This window comes from Maniola jurtina, chromosome Z, assembly GCF_905333055.1.
Source record: "Maniola jurtina chromosome Z, ilManJurt1.1, whole genome shotgun sequence".
NCBI lineage: Eukaryota > Metazoa > Arthropoda > Insecta > Lepidoptera > Nymphalidae > Maniola > Maniola jurtina.
In genome coordinates, this window is record NC_060058.1 from 16015645 (window position 1) to 16029661 (window position 14017).

The 14017-nt window shown below is 43.8% G+C and overlaps 1 protein-coding gene across 1 annotated transcript; it reads right to left on the bottom strand.

Moving 5' to 3' along the window:
* Positions 1 to 84: 84 nt before the first annotated feature.
* On the bottom strand, positions 85 to 5505 carry LOC123880688 (muscle M-line assembly protein unc-89). Its single transcript, XM_045928948.1, has 3 exons — positions 5389 to 5505; positions 3645 to 5111; positions 85 to 1806 (listed from the first exon to the last, which is right to left on the bottom strand). Exons 1-3 carry the CDS (start codon positions 5453 to 5455, stop codon positions 191 to 193), a joined length of 3150 nt encoding a protein of 1049 aa, XP_045784904.1. The 5' UTR covers positions 5456 to 5505; the 3' UTR covers positions 85 to 190.
* Positions 5506 to 14017: the final 8512 nt, after the last annotated feature.

Below are 14017 nucleotides of genomic sequence, written 5' to 3' on the forward strand. Positions count from 1 at the left end.
TGCTGATGTCCCGGTATCGCGTCGCCTACTAGATGCGGGACAAATTCATACATAACTATTACATTCTAATAACGAGTTCTTAAAACAAACATATAAAAACTTTATATCATATTATAACAACATAAATCACAATATCGCACACACAAAGTTCACATTACAATCAAATAATCGCACAATATATCGGGAATAATCAAGAAGTCTTCTTTTTAAGCCACTGGGGCGTGTGGCGGCCGATCCATTCGGGTATATTTCGAAAAATAGTCTCTTGCAGCTGACGGTAGATGATGAGTATTAGGAATGGTATCGCTAATCTCTCATCCTTAAAGAAGTATACCCAGAAAGCGAGCAGCAACAGGCAAATGTCGACTGTATAATCGATTGCAGAGCGGACGTTCACTTTTGCTCTTTCTTCTAATTCTTTATAATCTATAGGTATGACAACTGTAGCTCGTTCCGTTGTTTTTAGAAGAACACGCGTGTCTTCAGTTCTGGTACCTGGAGGTTTCTCACTCTTCTTTACAGTTGAGTTGTTTAACTGTTGGTTTGGTTTTTCCAATTTTTCCTCCTTTGGTTTGTCTTTTTGAGGCTTTTGTTTTTCCTTCGGTAATATTCTTTTCTTTTTAACTGAATTGACTTTATTTTCTGATACTTTCTTTACTTGTTTTTTCTTTGGTTGTTTCGGTTCTGGTGGTTTATCCGGTACGTTATTATTATCGTTTGTAGCTTCCTTATTGGACTGTTGTTCTGCAACTTGTTTTAGGTCTTCCGTATTTAGATAAAGAGGCGTGGTTGGCCTTTTCGGAGTACCGTATTCTTTCACGATATTGCCGTAGTAGTCGATAACAGTTCTACCTTCGTCGTCATATTTATCTACTGTCTTTTCTACTTTCTTTGTTGATTTCTCTTCTTTCGCTTCTGTTGGTGCCTTTGTAGATTTATCAATGTCTTTTTTATTAAGAAAACTGAAAGGTTTCTGTTTGATTTTCTTAAATAAAGTCATTTTCTCTTCCTTTTTCTGATTATCTTCAGTATCTGTTTCTTGTTTTTTGTTAGGCTCGACCTTTTTGTTGGCATTTACTGTACGTGCAGGTAACGTAGGGACAGGAGTGGGTAGTACTCTTTTCTTTAAAATTGGCTTCGGTACAAAATTAGGGTCGAGTAAGGGCAAAGGTTTCACGGGTTCTCTTTCTTCCTCCTCCTCTTCTTCATCGATAGTTTCGTCAACGGGTTGCGGGAGGGCAGTTTTGTTTCTCGGATGGTAAACTTCTTCCTCTGCCAACTGGCCTTCCCTTCCGATTTCCTCAGTGAGACTGTCTACTTCGTCCTCGTCCGTGTAGTCACCGTCGGTGGACACAGTGCTGGCAGTGTAGTCCTCTTCGAACGATATTTGCTGCCATTTATCTGAATTGTCGGAATTCTGTCGCGGCGTGGGCGGTTTTAATTTATTGTCTTCGAAAGAATCCTGTTTGATGACTATTTCTGGCATCTGTAGCATTTTGGTTTCTTCTATGATTTGTGGTTTTTGGTCGGAAGAATGGTTTCGATCGACGTTGTTGTACGGAATGTGATTGGGTTCGATTTGGGGAGGTTTCTCGTTTTGTTTTTCTTCTTTCTGTCTCTCTTTCAAGGCGACGGCTTTGTAAAATCTCGCCATTGCTCGTTCGTGGAGTAGCTCCGTGGAGGAGACGGCGTTGCGAAGGGCTTTGAAGGGGAGCACAGACCTAGAGCGGAGTTCTGGTGCTGATAGCGATATGGGCGGTGGTGACAGCGCGTCCTCCAAATCCAATTGAAAGGACTTTCTCTTCTCTGGAATATAAAATAGAAATTACATTGACATTAATTGTACTTTTTACAAATTACATAATCGCTGAAATATAAACTTCGCCAGTATAATCATATTAAAAACACGACGGACAGTTAAGTACAATTCGTTCGCGCAAAGTCGCAGGCAAGCACCAATCTTATTTATTTTATTGAGCATAACAAAAATTCAACTAAAAAGCAAAACATAATAATTATGAACTATGTAATTTCTTATTTATAGTGCATTTACTATCGCATGCTTACCTAAGGAAATGGCCAAAATATATTTTAGCACAATATAAAGACATACGCTTTTGAGGAACGTACTATCATCATTCGAACCCACAACCCCTAAAAATGTGTACTCCTAGAGGCAATCCCCGCATTTCAATCCATTCCAGTTACCTATCCAAATAGTATCTATGAAACAAAGACGCAATTTTGTCTTTGTATTTACTTGTATAAGTTATTCATCATCATCAACCCATCGCCGGCTCACTACTGAGAACGGATCTCCTCTCAGAATGTGAAGGGTTTGGCCATAGTATATATACCTTTAACACAAGAAAGTTACTATAAGGCTGCCTAAGTTCGGATTGGTAGATTTCACACACCTTTGTGGATATTATGGAGAACTCGTAGCCAAGAATAACGCTACATTCAAGTCAATCATAGACCCCGTCGATATAAGATTTTTCGTCGAAATAGATACTTAAGAGGGCTCTGTCCGTCACTCGTTTCATACAATCGTAGTTCCAATTTCATTTGAATATTAAGCAACCAAAGTCCATGAAATTTTGCAGACATATTCTAGAAACTAATATCTCTGTCTGTGGTTTTTCAGATTTCTGTTAAAATATTCGGTTTCAAAGTTACGCGGTCTTATAAATTTACATAGGTACAAATCTTTGAGCCCCTGTAATTTTAAAACTACATATTTTTAGAAAAATCTAAAAAGCCACAGACACAGATATTAGTTTCTAGAATATGTCTGCAAAATTTCATGGACTTTGGTTGCTTAATATTCAAATGAAATTGGAACTACAATTGTATGAAACGAGTGACGGAGAGAGCCCTGTTAACGAAAGTCTGACAGACAAAAATTAATTTTTATGTCTAAACTTCAAAGACTCCAAGCACGTCCAAGTCTAGGCCTAATACCTAATTACTGTCCATTAGGCATGATTGTCGTCAAGCACAAGCTTATCATGTAAGGTTATAAAGATGGTTATCGCGCTAGCGCCGGGTTTCATACGTGCTCCTACTGCACTTCAAAATTTCGCCATATGCAAAGCCACTAACGTATTCACTATTCGTTTATAGTATGGAAAAAACACACCCGTGCGAAGCCGGGTGACTCAGATAGCAGGTAGTGCATATTATATTCGTAGTCTAGACTCTAGAGTATGGCACGATTGTAGTTTGATGGAAATCACAGCGACATCATTAAGGCAGAAACTTACTTAACACGCGAAGAGACCTGATAAAATTAAAACGAGTTGGTTGAATAAACTCAATTGGCAATTTCTACGAGTAGAATGAATGAACTCATGTTTAAAGTATGCTTCTGACCTTATGATTGTCATTTGAGTGAAGAGGAATTTGATTGGCTTGCCAATAATCAATTAGTAATAATCAATTTAACAAAATAAGTCTTCATATTATATCTCAGTCACAATAAACAAACTATGCTTACAAAGCATAATAAAGCAAATAATAATAAGCAAATTATACCTAACTAAAAAAAACTAATAAAACTTAAAACAACTAAGTACAATGGCAATTATAGATAGATATAAATATTAAAACAAACAAAATAACAACAGAAGCGAAATGCTTACCGGATTTGTTCTCTGTCTTGGCGTTGTCCGGGTACAGCACCAGCATGAACTCGTTGCTAGTGGCGTCGCCCGGCAGCGACGCGCGTTTCTGCTTACGCGGCGGCGGCGGCGAGGGCGGCGCGGCGGCTGGCAGCGGTGACGACAGCGGCGAGGGTAGCGGCGAGGACGGCGCCGAGGTGCGCTTGCGGCGCGGCGCCGGCGACACGGGCGGCGCCTCGCCCTCGCGCCGCGTCAGCGCTTCGTTGATGATACGCGACTCGACCGCGAGGAAGTCCATGTCGGCCGCCTCGCCCGGGATGCGCACGGGCGCCGACTCCGCGCTCGGCGCGCTCATGCCGTACGGGCTCTCGGCCTTCACGCGGAAGCGGTACTCGCTGCCCTCGATCAGGTCGAACAGGGTGACGCTCGTCTGGCGGCTCGCGGTCGCTTTGAGCCACACGTCCCAGCCGCTGCGGTAGTACTCCACCACGTAGTTGCCGACCCGGCAGCCGCCGTCGTCCTCGGGCGCGCGCCACGCCAGCGTCACCGACTTGTCCACCTGACGCGCCACGGTCACACCGCGCGGCGGTTGCGGCGGCGCCGTCACCGTCACGAGGAAGGCGGCCGCGTCCTCGCCGATGGCGTTGCGCGCGCTCACCTGGTACTCGCCGCGGTCGCTGCGCCGCGCCGCCGCGATCTTCAGCGTGGACAGCCGGGGCGTGGTCACGATCTGCACGCGCTCGTCGGTGGCGAGCGGGCGGCCGTCGTGGCGCCACTCGACCGCGGGCGGCGGCTTGCCGACCACGGTCGTCTTGAGCACGATGGTCTCGTTGACCTCGTACAGGAGGCCGTCCTCGTACTGGCGCGGGTAGCGCAGCTTTGGCGCCGCCTCGAGCAGCAGGCGCGCGCGTGTCACGGCGTGGCCGGCTCGGTTCGTGGCCGTGCACTTGACCTCGCCCTCGTCGCTCGGCAGCGTCTGGTGGAACACGAGCACGCTCGCCGCATCCGTCGTGGCGATGGCGGTGCGGCGGCTGCTGAAGATCTCGTAGTCATCCTTGAACCACGCGATGACCGGTGGCGGCGCGCCCTCAAACTCGACGCGGAACTCGGTCTTGTCGTTCTCGAGCGCGGTGACGTCCTCGAGGCGGCGCGTGAAGGCGGGCGGGCGCAGCGGCGTGCGCTCGCCCACGGCCAGCACGTCGGACAGCTCGCTGTAGTCGGAGCGGCCCACGGCGTTGAGCGCGGCTACGCGGAACTGGTAGCGGTGCGGCGGCTGCAGGCCCGACAGCAGCAGCTCGGGGCGCTGCACGACGGGCGGCGCCGTGCGCACCCACTCGGCCGCGCCCAGCCGGTTGCACTCCACCTGGTAGCCGCGCAGCGCCGCGCCGCCGTCGTGCGCCGGCGCCGCCCAGCGCAGCGTGATCGCATTGGGCTCCTCCTCCGACTGCAGCGGCACGATATCCGGCTTGCCCGGCGCCGCCGGCCGACCTGCAACCGGAGAACGCGCCGATCAGTAAACATTCGCAACAACGACATGGGATGTGATGAACAAGTATCTACATGGTCTCGGTACATAAGTAGTTGCTCGTTATAGTATTGTACTACATGATCATGATGGTTGGCATTTAGATGGTTAACGAAATCGAGCGTGCGATGTTCGCAGCGAGAGGCCCGGTCGCGTTCGATTTGTTGTGGTGCGTCACGCAGGCCGCCCGTATAAATAGCTTGCGCTGGGCGGGCGCCTCGATCGGCTCTGGATAGTCACCTGCAGTCTTCCAGTGCACATTCTTCCTGGCACGGTGCGCGGACGCGGCGGAGTGCTGGTTGCCCATGGCGGCGGCGGCGCGCGCGCCTCGACACTGAGCGAACAGCCCGCCCGCCCTAGCGCCGCGCCGCCAGTACATATCGATTGGAAACATTCCCAATCTTTTGATCGGTCAAAATTAAATATTGACAAGCACCAATCAATCGGCTGGTATGATTATTACCTTCATACTGCAAAAGAAGTACTTCAAAAAGATTTCGAAAAAACCCTCGACTGCGGTGTGCTCCCGCACACGTGCATAAATTCCGCCATTTTGATTTTAAGAATGTCATGTACCCAGTAACTGGAGGTATCGGGTTCAATTCCTGCCAGGGGCAATTTAGGAATTTATAATTTTTAAATTGTCCCTGGTCTGGTCTGGTGGATGGCTTCGGCTGTGGCTAGTTACCACCCTACTGGCGAAGTCGTACCGCCAAGCGATTTAACACACTCATGCCACGTCACTTTTAGAAATCGATAAATACCTATGGGTTCAATAAAACTGCCACATCCCTTGCAAGACTAACCCGCCGAGACTGCATCATCACTTCTCAGATAAGATCGCAGTCAAGGGCTAACTATCTGAATGATTTTGATGACGTTTAATATAGAGCTAGCTTACATCTGGGGAACGGACATAGGCTACTGTTTATCCCGAAAAATCAATGAGTTCCCAAGGGATTTTTAAAAACCTATATCCACGGGAACGAAGTCGCGCGCATCAGCTAGTAATATAATAGTATAGTAGGGATTTCTTAGTTGTGCTTCTATCGACAAACTTTGTTGAAATTTGAAACATCGATGTAATGGAGAGTTGCCCATCTCTACCCACTCCGCCCCGCCCGCGCCCCGCCCCGCGCTATGAATAGCTCTCTGTCACGTCGCGTGGACCAGCCAGCATGCAACGCTACAGTTCGACGATCTATGATATTGGGGGCCTAGCATTCAACCTTGTTATTTACAAGATCATTAGTTCCCGAAGTGGTCCAGATGGACCCCCAGGGGTCCACGGGAAACTCAACGGGCGCCAAAAAAATGGGGTCCACGAAAATTATCTGCTTTCGATAATGAAGAACTAAAATGCTGGCTTGACTGGTGCTATCAATGTAGGCAGATAATATTTTAAGAAGCTCCAAATGAGAAGTGGGATTGGATGGAATCACTGTTTTGATTGGCCAACTTTACTTTTTTGACATCCATTTACCAATTAATTAACCAATCAATTCTCACTTTTTTTTCGAAAACTATTGATTCGTGGTTGGAACTCAGCCGCAATGCTTTCCATAGTTAGATCTGATCTTTACATTTTTTGTCGAGTTGGGAAAAGTCTTATTAGTGGGAGGTCCCAGGTTCGATTCCCGGTCTGGTCTGGTGGGAGCTTTGGCCGTGGCTAGTTACCACCCCACCTGAAAAGCCGTGCCGCCAAACGATTTAACGTCCCGATCCGGTGCCGTGTAGCGGTGTAAGAACCAAAGGGGTATGGATTTAGTAAAAACAACCCCTTCCAGGTTAGCCCGCTTTCATCTTAAACGGCATCATCACTTACCACCAGGTGAGATTGCAGTGAAGGGCTAACTTGTATCTGAATTTTAAAAAAGTATGGATTTATCACCATCGTCATGATCAGCTCATCGCCGGCTAACGATGGGTTGATTATGATGACGTTGTTTGTGAACGAAAAAAATGATGTTACTAATGCAAAAATATAAATAGGTACGAGCGCCATCTTGTAGGTGCGTAGGCTCGTAATGGTTTGTATCTGAACTAGTTTTCTGTATAGATTTCTAATAGACTTAGTTGCGAATTAGTCCGTACAATAACATTAAGATGGCATTAGTAGAAAAAATAAAATTAAACCGGTCAAGTGCGTGTTGGGCCACGCGCAGTGAATGGGTTCCGTAGGTATTAATCGCAACACAATTGGCTGTTTCATAAATTTACAACTTCATCTAAGTAATTTTCAATGTTTATACGACTGCAAGTACATTTTATAAGTTTGACTGTAAGGCCTAGCCTGCACAGCGATTTTTATTCTCGCGATTTTTATTCGCGCGATTTATTTCCGCGTACGGAATTTCACAGCAAATGCGGTAAGCGCAATACAATGATACAACTCAGTACTGCTGAAAATTTTCGCGCGAATTTAACACCGCGCGATTAAGCCATATAGGCTGCTGATGATGATGATGATAAATTATTGTATATTTTCTTTTCTTTTTTTAATTTACAGACTAGCGCTTAGCTGCAATCAGACCTGTAACCACAAATTCATGGTTTTCGAATTTTTTCCTTTACTTGTGCTATAAAACCTACCTGCCTGTCGAGTTTCATGATTCTAGGTCATCGGGAAGTACCTTATAGGTTTTCTTGACAGACACGACAGACGGACAGATGGACAGACAGACAGACACTACCTAAGACCGGACCAACGACCAGACCTAACTAGCCACTTACCACCAGTAACATGACCTAACTCCACCCTTGGCACGCTCCAGCGCGCCGAGTCGTCGCATCTAATAATAGTCGCCGAGTAATATTTTGTTTATTGGTTATTATTCATATGTTTAATGCCGTGCAATAAATTATAGCACTAATGGCATGTTTATGCAGATAATTATTGGAGAAACTGCAACTGGCGGTCACGCCTGTCATGCTGACCGCTCCAAATTAGATACAAGACAAAATAGCACGCTCTAGCTTCATACATACAGTATAAACTCTATATAACGACACCGAAGGGACTGTGCATTTTATGGCGTTATAGAGAGTTGTCGTTAAATGGAGAGAAGAAACATCAGAATTAGAAAAAGAAAAAGTTTATTTATGTGCATAAAAAAGAATGTTATTTGAACGCTAGAAAGTTTGTGAGCAACTAAGAATATGATAAGGTATAGATAATCCATGACTCCTACTTATGAATCATGGTCAACAACAGTGTACACGTACAAGCAATCCCAATTTGTAAACAAAAGAACGAATTTCTTAGAATGTTCGGTATGCATGATGCCGACAGTCGAGTTTATTGCGGGCTAGGATAATAAAGCGACAATAGATCGTACACAGCTGCGCAGTTTTTACTAATTTTAGCAACTTAAAAGGTACTTTTTATTACTCAATTGTTGTCGTTATTGAGAGTGGGTGTAATGCTATGTAGAGTGAAACATGGTATGAATGACAAGCTAAACCAACCGAAGCCAATTGATTTCGACGCTTAAGTGAGTTTGTCGTTAAATAGAGTGACGTTACATGGAGTTTACACTGTATTATGAACGAGATGAACACCTCTATTCACAATCATTCCTGTAAAGAGAGAGCCAGTGCGTGTTGAAAATGTTCATGGGCGGCGGTAATCACTTGATATCAGGTGACCCGCCTACTCGTTTGCTCGCTTATTTTATTTGAAAAAAAAACCTTATTGAATATCGCTGAATCGAGATGAACACCCGTATTCAGAATCAGCTATAGAGAGAGAAGAGTCAGCGCGTGCCAGACCTTCGTAATTTTATAACAGCTGAAAGTTTCTCTGCGTATTGTCCCCAACACAGGAACGATCAGCAATATGAAATTTAGATCATGATGGCTTTGGGAGAGAACAGGTAACAAAGGTGTAAATAATCTTATATCAAAGTATAACGTGTAATTTTTTTATATGGCTCTTAATCCAGTATGAGTTCTCACAGTGCATATCAGAACCTTGAAAATATACCTACCTACGTGTGCGTGACACTTCATTAATCAATAGGTACCTAATATGATTGGTTGAACCTACATGACATTATTCTTTCGGATGCACAATACAGCTTCATAGTCATCTGCAAGGGTTTCAGAATGACAGAGTTTTTTGGTCAAGTGCAAATTGACAGACTTCTGAATACAATATGGAGAACTTACAGGGACGCAGGTTACTTCACGATGTTTTCCTTCACTGTTGAAGCAAATGATAGCTATTTAATTGTTTAAAACGCATATAACTTCATTAAAATAGAGGCCCGGGATCGAACCCCAGAACCCCGATGCGGTGATCGGCCTCCATGTCGTCTTCACTGACTGGCTGACTCCTACTAATAATATGACTTAATAATAATAATACGGGGGCAACTGATACAGCCAGAAAGGTGCTGATGTAGCAACGGGCGGGACACATTTCAGGCATGAGCTAGTTAAATGAAATAAATACACAAGTAACATAAGATACACAATTTCGCAACCTGGCGCAATGTTCCCTACGCAAGCCAATAATTTATAACATTCAAAGTTTTGTGAAAAACATGTTATTCTTATTCTCAATAGATTTAGTTTTGGAGCACCGCAGCAAACAACGCAAATTGTCTTGAACACGTGCCAAGTGTGTGCGGCACTAGTCCAATCGTGAAGATGTGGAGATTGTAATCCGCGAGAAAATACGCTCCAGCTGCTGTCCCCAAATATAATGCACTAATTAGTCGCCTAACTAGGGCGCTGACTATGGGCTTCGGCGTAGTTGGCGATTTATTTTTATTCAGATACAAGCCCTTGACTGCAATCTCACCTGATGGTAAGTGATGAAGCAGTCTAAGATGGATACAGGCTAACCTGGTAGGAGTATGTCAATTTTTATTAAACTCATAGTTTTGGTTTGTACAAGGCATCATACCGGAACGCTAAATCGCTTGGCGGCACGGCTTTGCCGGTAGGGTGGTAAGTGGTAACTAGCCACGGCCGAACAACAAAACAAGGAAAATAAAACAGTAACATAAAAAAACGCCGAGGCTTCGCCGTCACTGGCAGGCGTCAAAATGTTAGTACATTAGACGTAGGTAGTTAGACTAGTTAGGTAGCCCTAAGGTAGCCCTATTTTTCTTTGATTTCACGTCACCATAGCCTAATATTTGACATATCGTCGATTCAGGATCAAACCGAGAGTTCCCTCAATTATATTCCGAACAGCATTCCGAACAGCATTCCGAACCAGTGGTAGATTATTTTGACGATTCAAAAGCACTTGTAAAAGTTTAATTGAATAAAAATAATTTGAATTTGAATTTGAATTTGAATATAGTTCACTCTTGCCCGGTGCCGTAGTCTTAATGCACCTGGGTTAATAATTCATCTAGATTCTAGATGAATTAAGTACAATACTGTGTCAAAGTCAAATAATTTATTAAAATTGGATAACATTGTACACTTTTTGATTGTCATTGCATTGCAACTATTCAAAAGCACTTGTAAAAGTTTAATTGAATAAAAATAATTTGAGTTTGAGTTTGAATTGTTGAATTTGTAAGGTAATAATGTAATGGTGATAACTATAATTACGTAAACTTAAAACTAAAGCTACGAGGGTTTCAAACGTGTCCCAAGTCTGAGAAGCGCCCACAACAAACTCAGCCGTGTGGCCTAGTTCGTGAGGAAACTCGCATGTCTAAGAATTATCCATAATGTTCTCAAAATAAATGTGTGATAAATCTGTCAACCTACACTTGGCTATCGTAGAAGACTATGGTCTAAACTCTAAACCATTGATTTTGAAAGAGCCATAGTATTTGCTTATTCATGAGGTCTAAACCTTTGATTTTAGAAGAGAGCCACCCCCTTCTCTGGACTAGTTTTCCACCCCATAGGCATTCTTGTCAGTTTCAATTTACGGGGTTGACCGTAGACAAGTATTAAACTATTAACTAAATCTTAAGTCACCTGTTCTGACTTTTTACCCGACCGCGGCAAAACGAAAAGGAAGGGTTATGATTTTTTTGAAATTAGAGGATTTGCTGCAACATATCAACTCGCATTGCATATTTGTCGCCGTATTTATCTCTATGTAGTGGACCTACCTTATTTAAATAAATCTTCTCAAATGTGTTGTAGCTGTTGAAGTGATAAGTATCGGCTCTCTAAGATTGAAATCTATAGCGCACACTTTGATTTTGCTTATACTTAAGTTTCAGTTAAAACGAGACAGATTTATGCCAGCGGTATGACTCGTTTGAGCAAAGTCAAAGTGCGGTCTATAAATCTCAGCCTAATAAGTATTGCATACATGCGCCGGCGATAGGTTGAGTTGATGATGAGGATGACCCTGGACCCCTGTCCCCTGGTGAAGCGCTGTCAGCTTATATCTACAGTGCCATAACGGCGCGGTATGTAACATAATCCATGCTCACCGAGGATCACACTTATTATTAGTTATTTTCGTTTCTCGAGCGCATCGCGAGGAATTTTTCATTGCCTCCGAAAATAAGGTCATTCGGACGCATTATATTATTTTTGTAGATACCGTTGATATACGTAACTAACAAAGATTGTCTGTTGAAAGAATAAGTCTTCTGAATTAAACAACAGACGGGAATCGAAACCAAAATACATCTCAGCCTAGAAGCAGAGTAGGTATACCAACTATTACCACGTAAAGGAGCGACACACACAGCCGGTGCGTTTCCGGTCCGTTGCGGTACCGCACCGTGGTGGATTTGGACACCGCACTCCGGCAAAACGTATGGCGTTGCAACGCACCACCCCTTTCGGTCTCGGCTCTCTGGTCCCAATCCGTTGCGCTTGCGTTGCAGCGATTCACGACGTCGTAACGCATCGTGGGGTATGATACAAAGATTTCTATGTAGGATGACGCAGCGGCACCGCTCTGGCGCCGCACTGCAACGCAACATATCGTGTGGCTTTACTCTCACTCAGTTTTCACCTTGTTGTCACGCGAGCGAGAATGTTGCTTACGTATATCGTTGTCCTTGTCCCGCTCGTTTGACTTCGTTCAGACCTCAGACCTCACCACACACAAATCTTGGGCAGACAGGTGTCGGTGTTCCGGTAGTAGTAATAGGTAATCAAATCAGTTCGCTTGTATGTAGTATTGGGGGTGTGCTAGAAGTGTCTTGGACTTTCAAATCAATGGTGGAGATGTAAAATGAGCGAGGTGACGTCACTACCCCAGTTTAGTGTTATTTTTACATAACCAATTACACTACAGTCATGTTGGTGTGCGGTTTTCTCGGGATTTCACGAAAAACAAACCAAATCGTTTTTTATACCGACATTTTACTTTATTTCACTTTTCTTATGACGTCAGTTGGCAAGTGTTTTTATTGTATTGTGTCAGCCACGGAAGAGGGAATGAGCTTAGTGGTGTCAGTATTGAAATTATCTAAAATCTCAACATTTGGCTAAGTTCGGACCTTTTCGTTGGCACGACACATAGTATACCATCGTACTGCAAGGCATCATCAAGGCCTACATCAGTACGTTGTTCAAATCCCTCGGACACATACGAAGTGATTTGCTTCCTTCCGGCATCACTTTTAGTCAAGAGTGAATAGGCAACTTCTAGGCAAGCGTGCTCCAGCTTAGGCTGCATCATCACTTGCTAGCAGGTGTGATTGCAGCCAAGCGCTAGTCTGTAAATAAAAAAAATACACGCTGTTTAAGTTAAGTTAGATTTTAATACGTTATTTTTGTAAATGTTTCTTGGATTAATATATTGTGTTGGATCAGCAAATAAATCTTATTCTATTCTATTCTAAAATGTGGCATTACCAGCTCTTTTATCTTCCTACAGCAGACAAGAAATATACTATCCATCATCATCATCGGGATTAAGCTATCGTCGACTCACTACCGAGCACGGGTCTCTTCTCAGTATGAAAAGGGTTTGGCCATCCACCACGCTGGCCGATAATTGCGGATTGGCAGACTTCTCATGCCTTTTAGAACATTATATAGTCAGGTATGCAGGTTTCCTCACAATGTTTTCCTTCATCGTTAAAGCTAGTTGTTATTTCTTAAAACGCACATAACTCCGAAAAGTTAAGAGGTGCGTGCCCTGGATCGAACCCTCGATATCCTGAATAGGAGGCTGACGTCTTAACCACTAGGCTATCACGGCTCTACCTATATCCAAACCTACTAATATAAATGAGAAAGTATGTCTGTATGTCTACCAACTATGTTAGCTTACCAAAGCCGATTTTGACAAATATTTGGGGTGTGGCGAAACTCCAAGTATAGCTCTCCCCATCACCCACTGAGTGACTCAGAAGTTTGCTATGAGGCCCATAGTTAGTGATCATGTCTCGAATCCATATAACGTCATTTTGAAGATTTAGATCTTCAAGCACTGAAGAATTTCAGATGACATCTCGAAGCTTCGCTAAAGAGACTCTTTACACATTTTTAATTCCTAAATCGGCCCTGCCAATCGGACCCGGGGCCTCCCATTTGTAAGAACACAACGCTAACCACTGCACTCAAGAGGACGTCACTGAACTCAGTCGAATAATTACAATAAATGACTAATGTCCACTAAAAGTCGACTAATGAAAGATCCATTGTTGTCGTAATGTGAATAATGGCGTCAACGGCGAGCCACACAATGTTGTCCTTCAATTGTATTTCACCGACTTCTTTCTAATTGCTTAGGTAAATCCATACTTCCATACGGGATACTAATATAATAAATGCGAAAATGAGTCTGTCCGTCTGTCTGCTAGCTTTTCAAGGCCCAACTGATTAATCGATTTTGATGAAATTTCGTACAGAGTTAGCATACATCCGGGGGAAGGACATAGGCTGCTTTTATCCCAGAAAATCAAAGAGTTCCTATGGG

What these genes read in the sequence shown, in the direction of transcription:
- LOC123880688 (XM_045928948.1), bottom strand. Translation starts at nt 5,455, where the DNA reads ATGGGCAACCAGCACTCCGCCGCGTCCGCGCACCGTGCCAGGAAGAAT. An exon ending in TGTGCACTGGAAGACTGCAG is followed by an intron (nt 5,112 to 5,388) that starts GTGACTATCCAG and finishes CTCCGGTTGCAG; the next exon opens with GTCGGCCGGCGGCGCCGGGC. An exon ending in CAAGACAGAGAACAAATCCG is followed by an intron (nt 1,807 to 3,644) that starts GTAAGCATTTCG and finishes TTTATATTCCAG; the next exon opens with AGAAGAGAAAGTCCTTTCAA.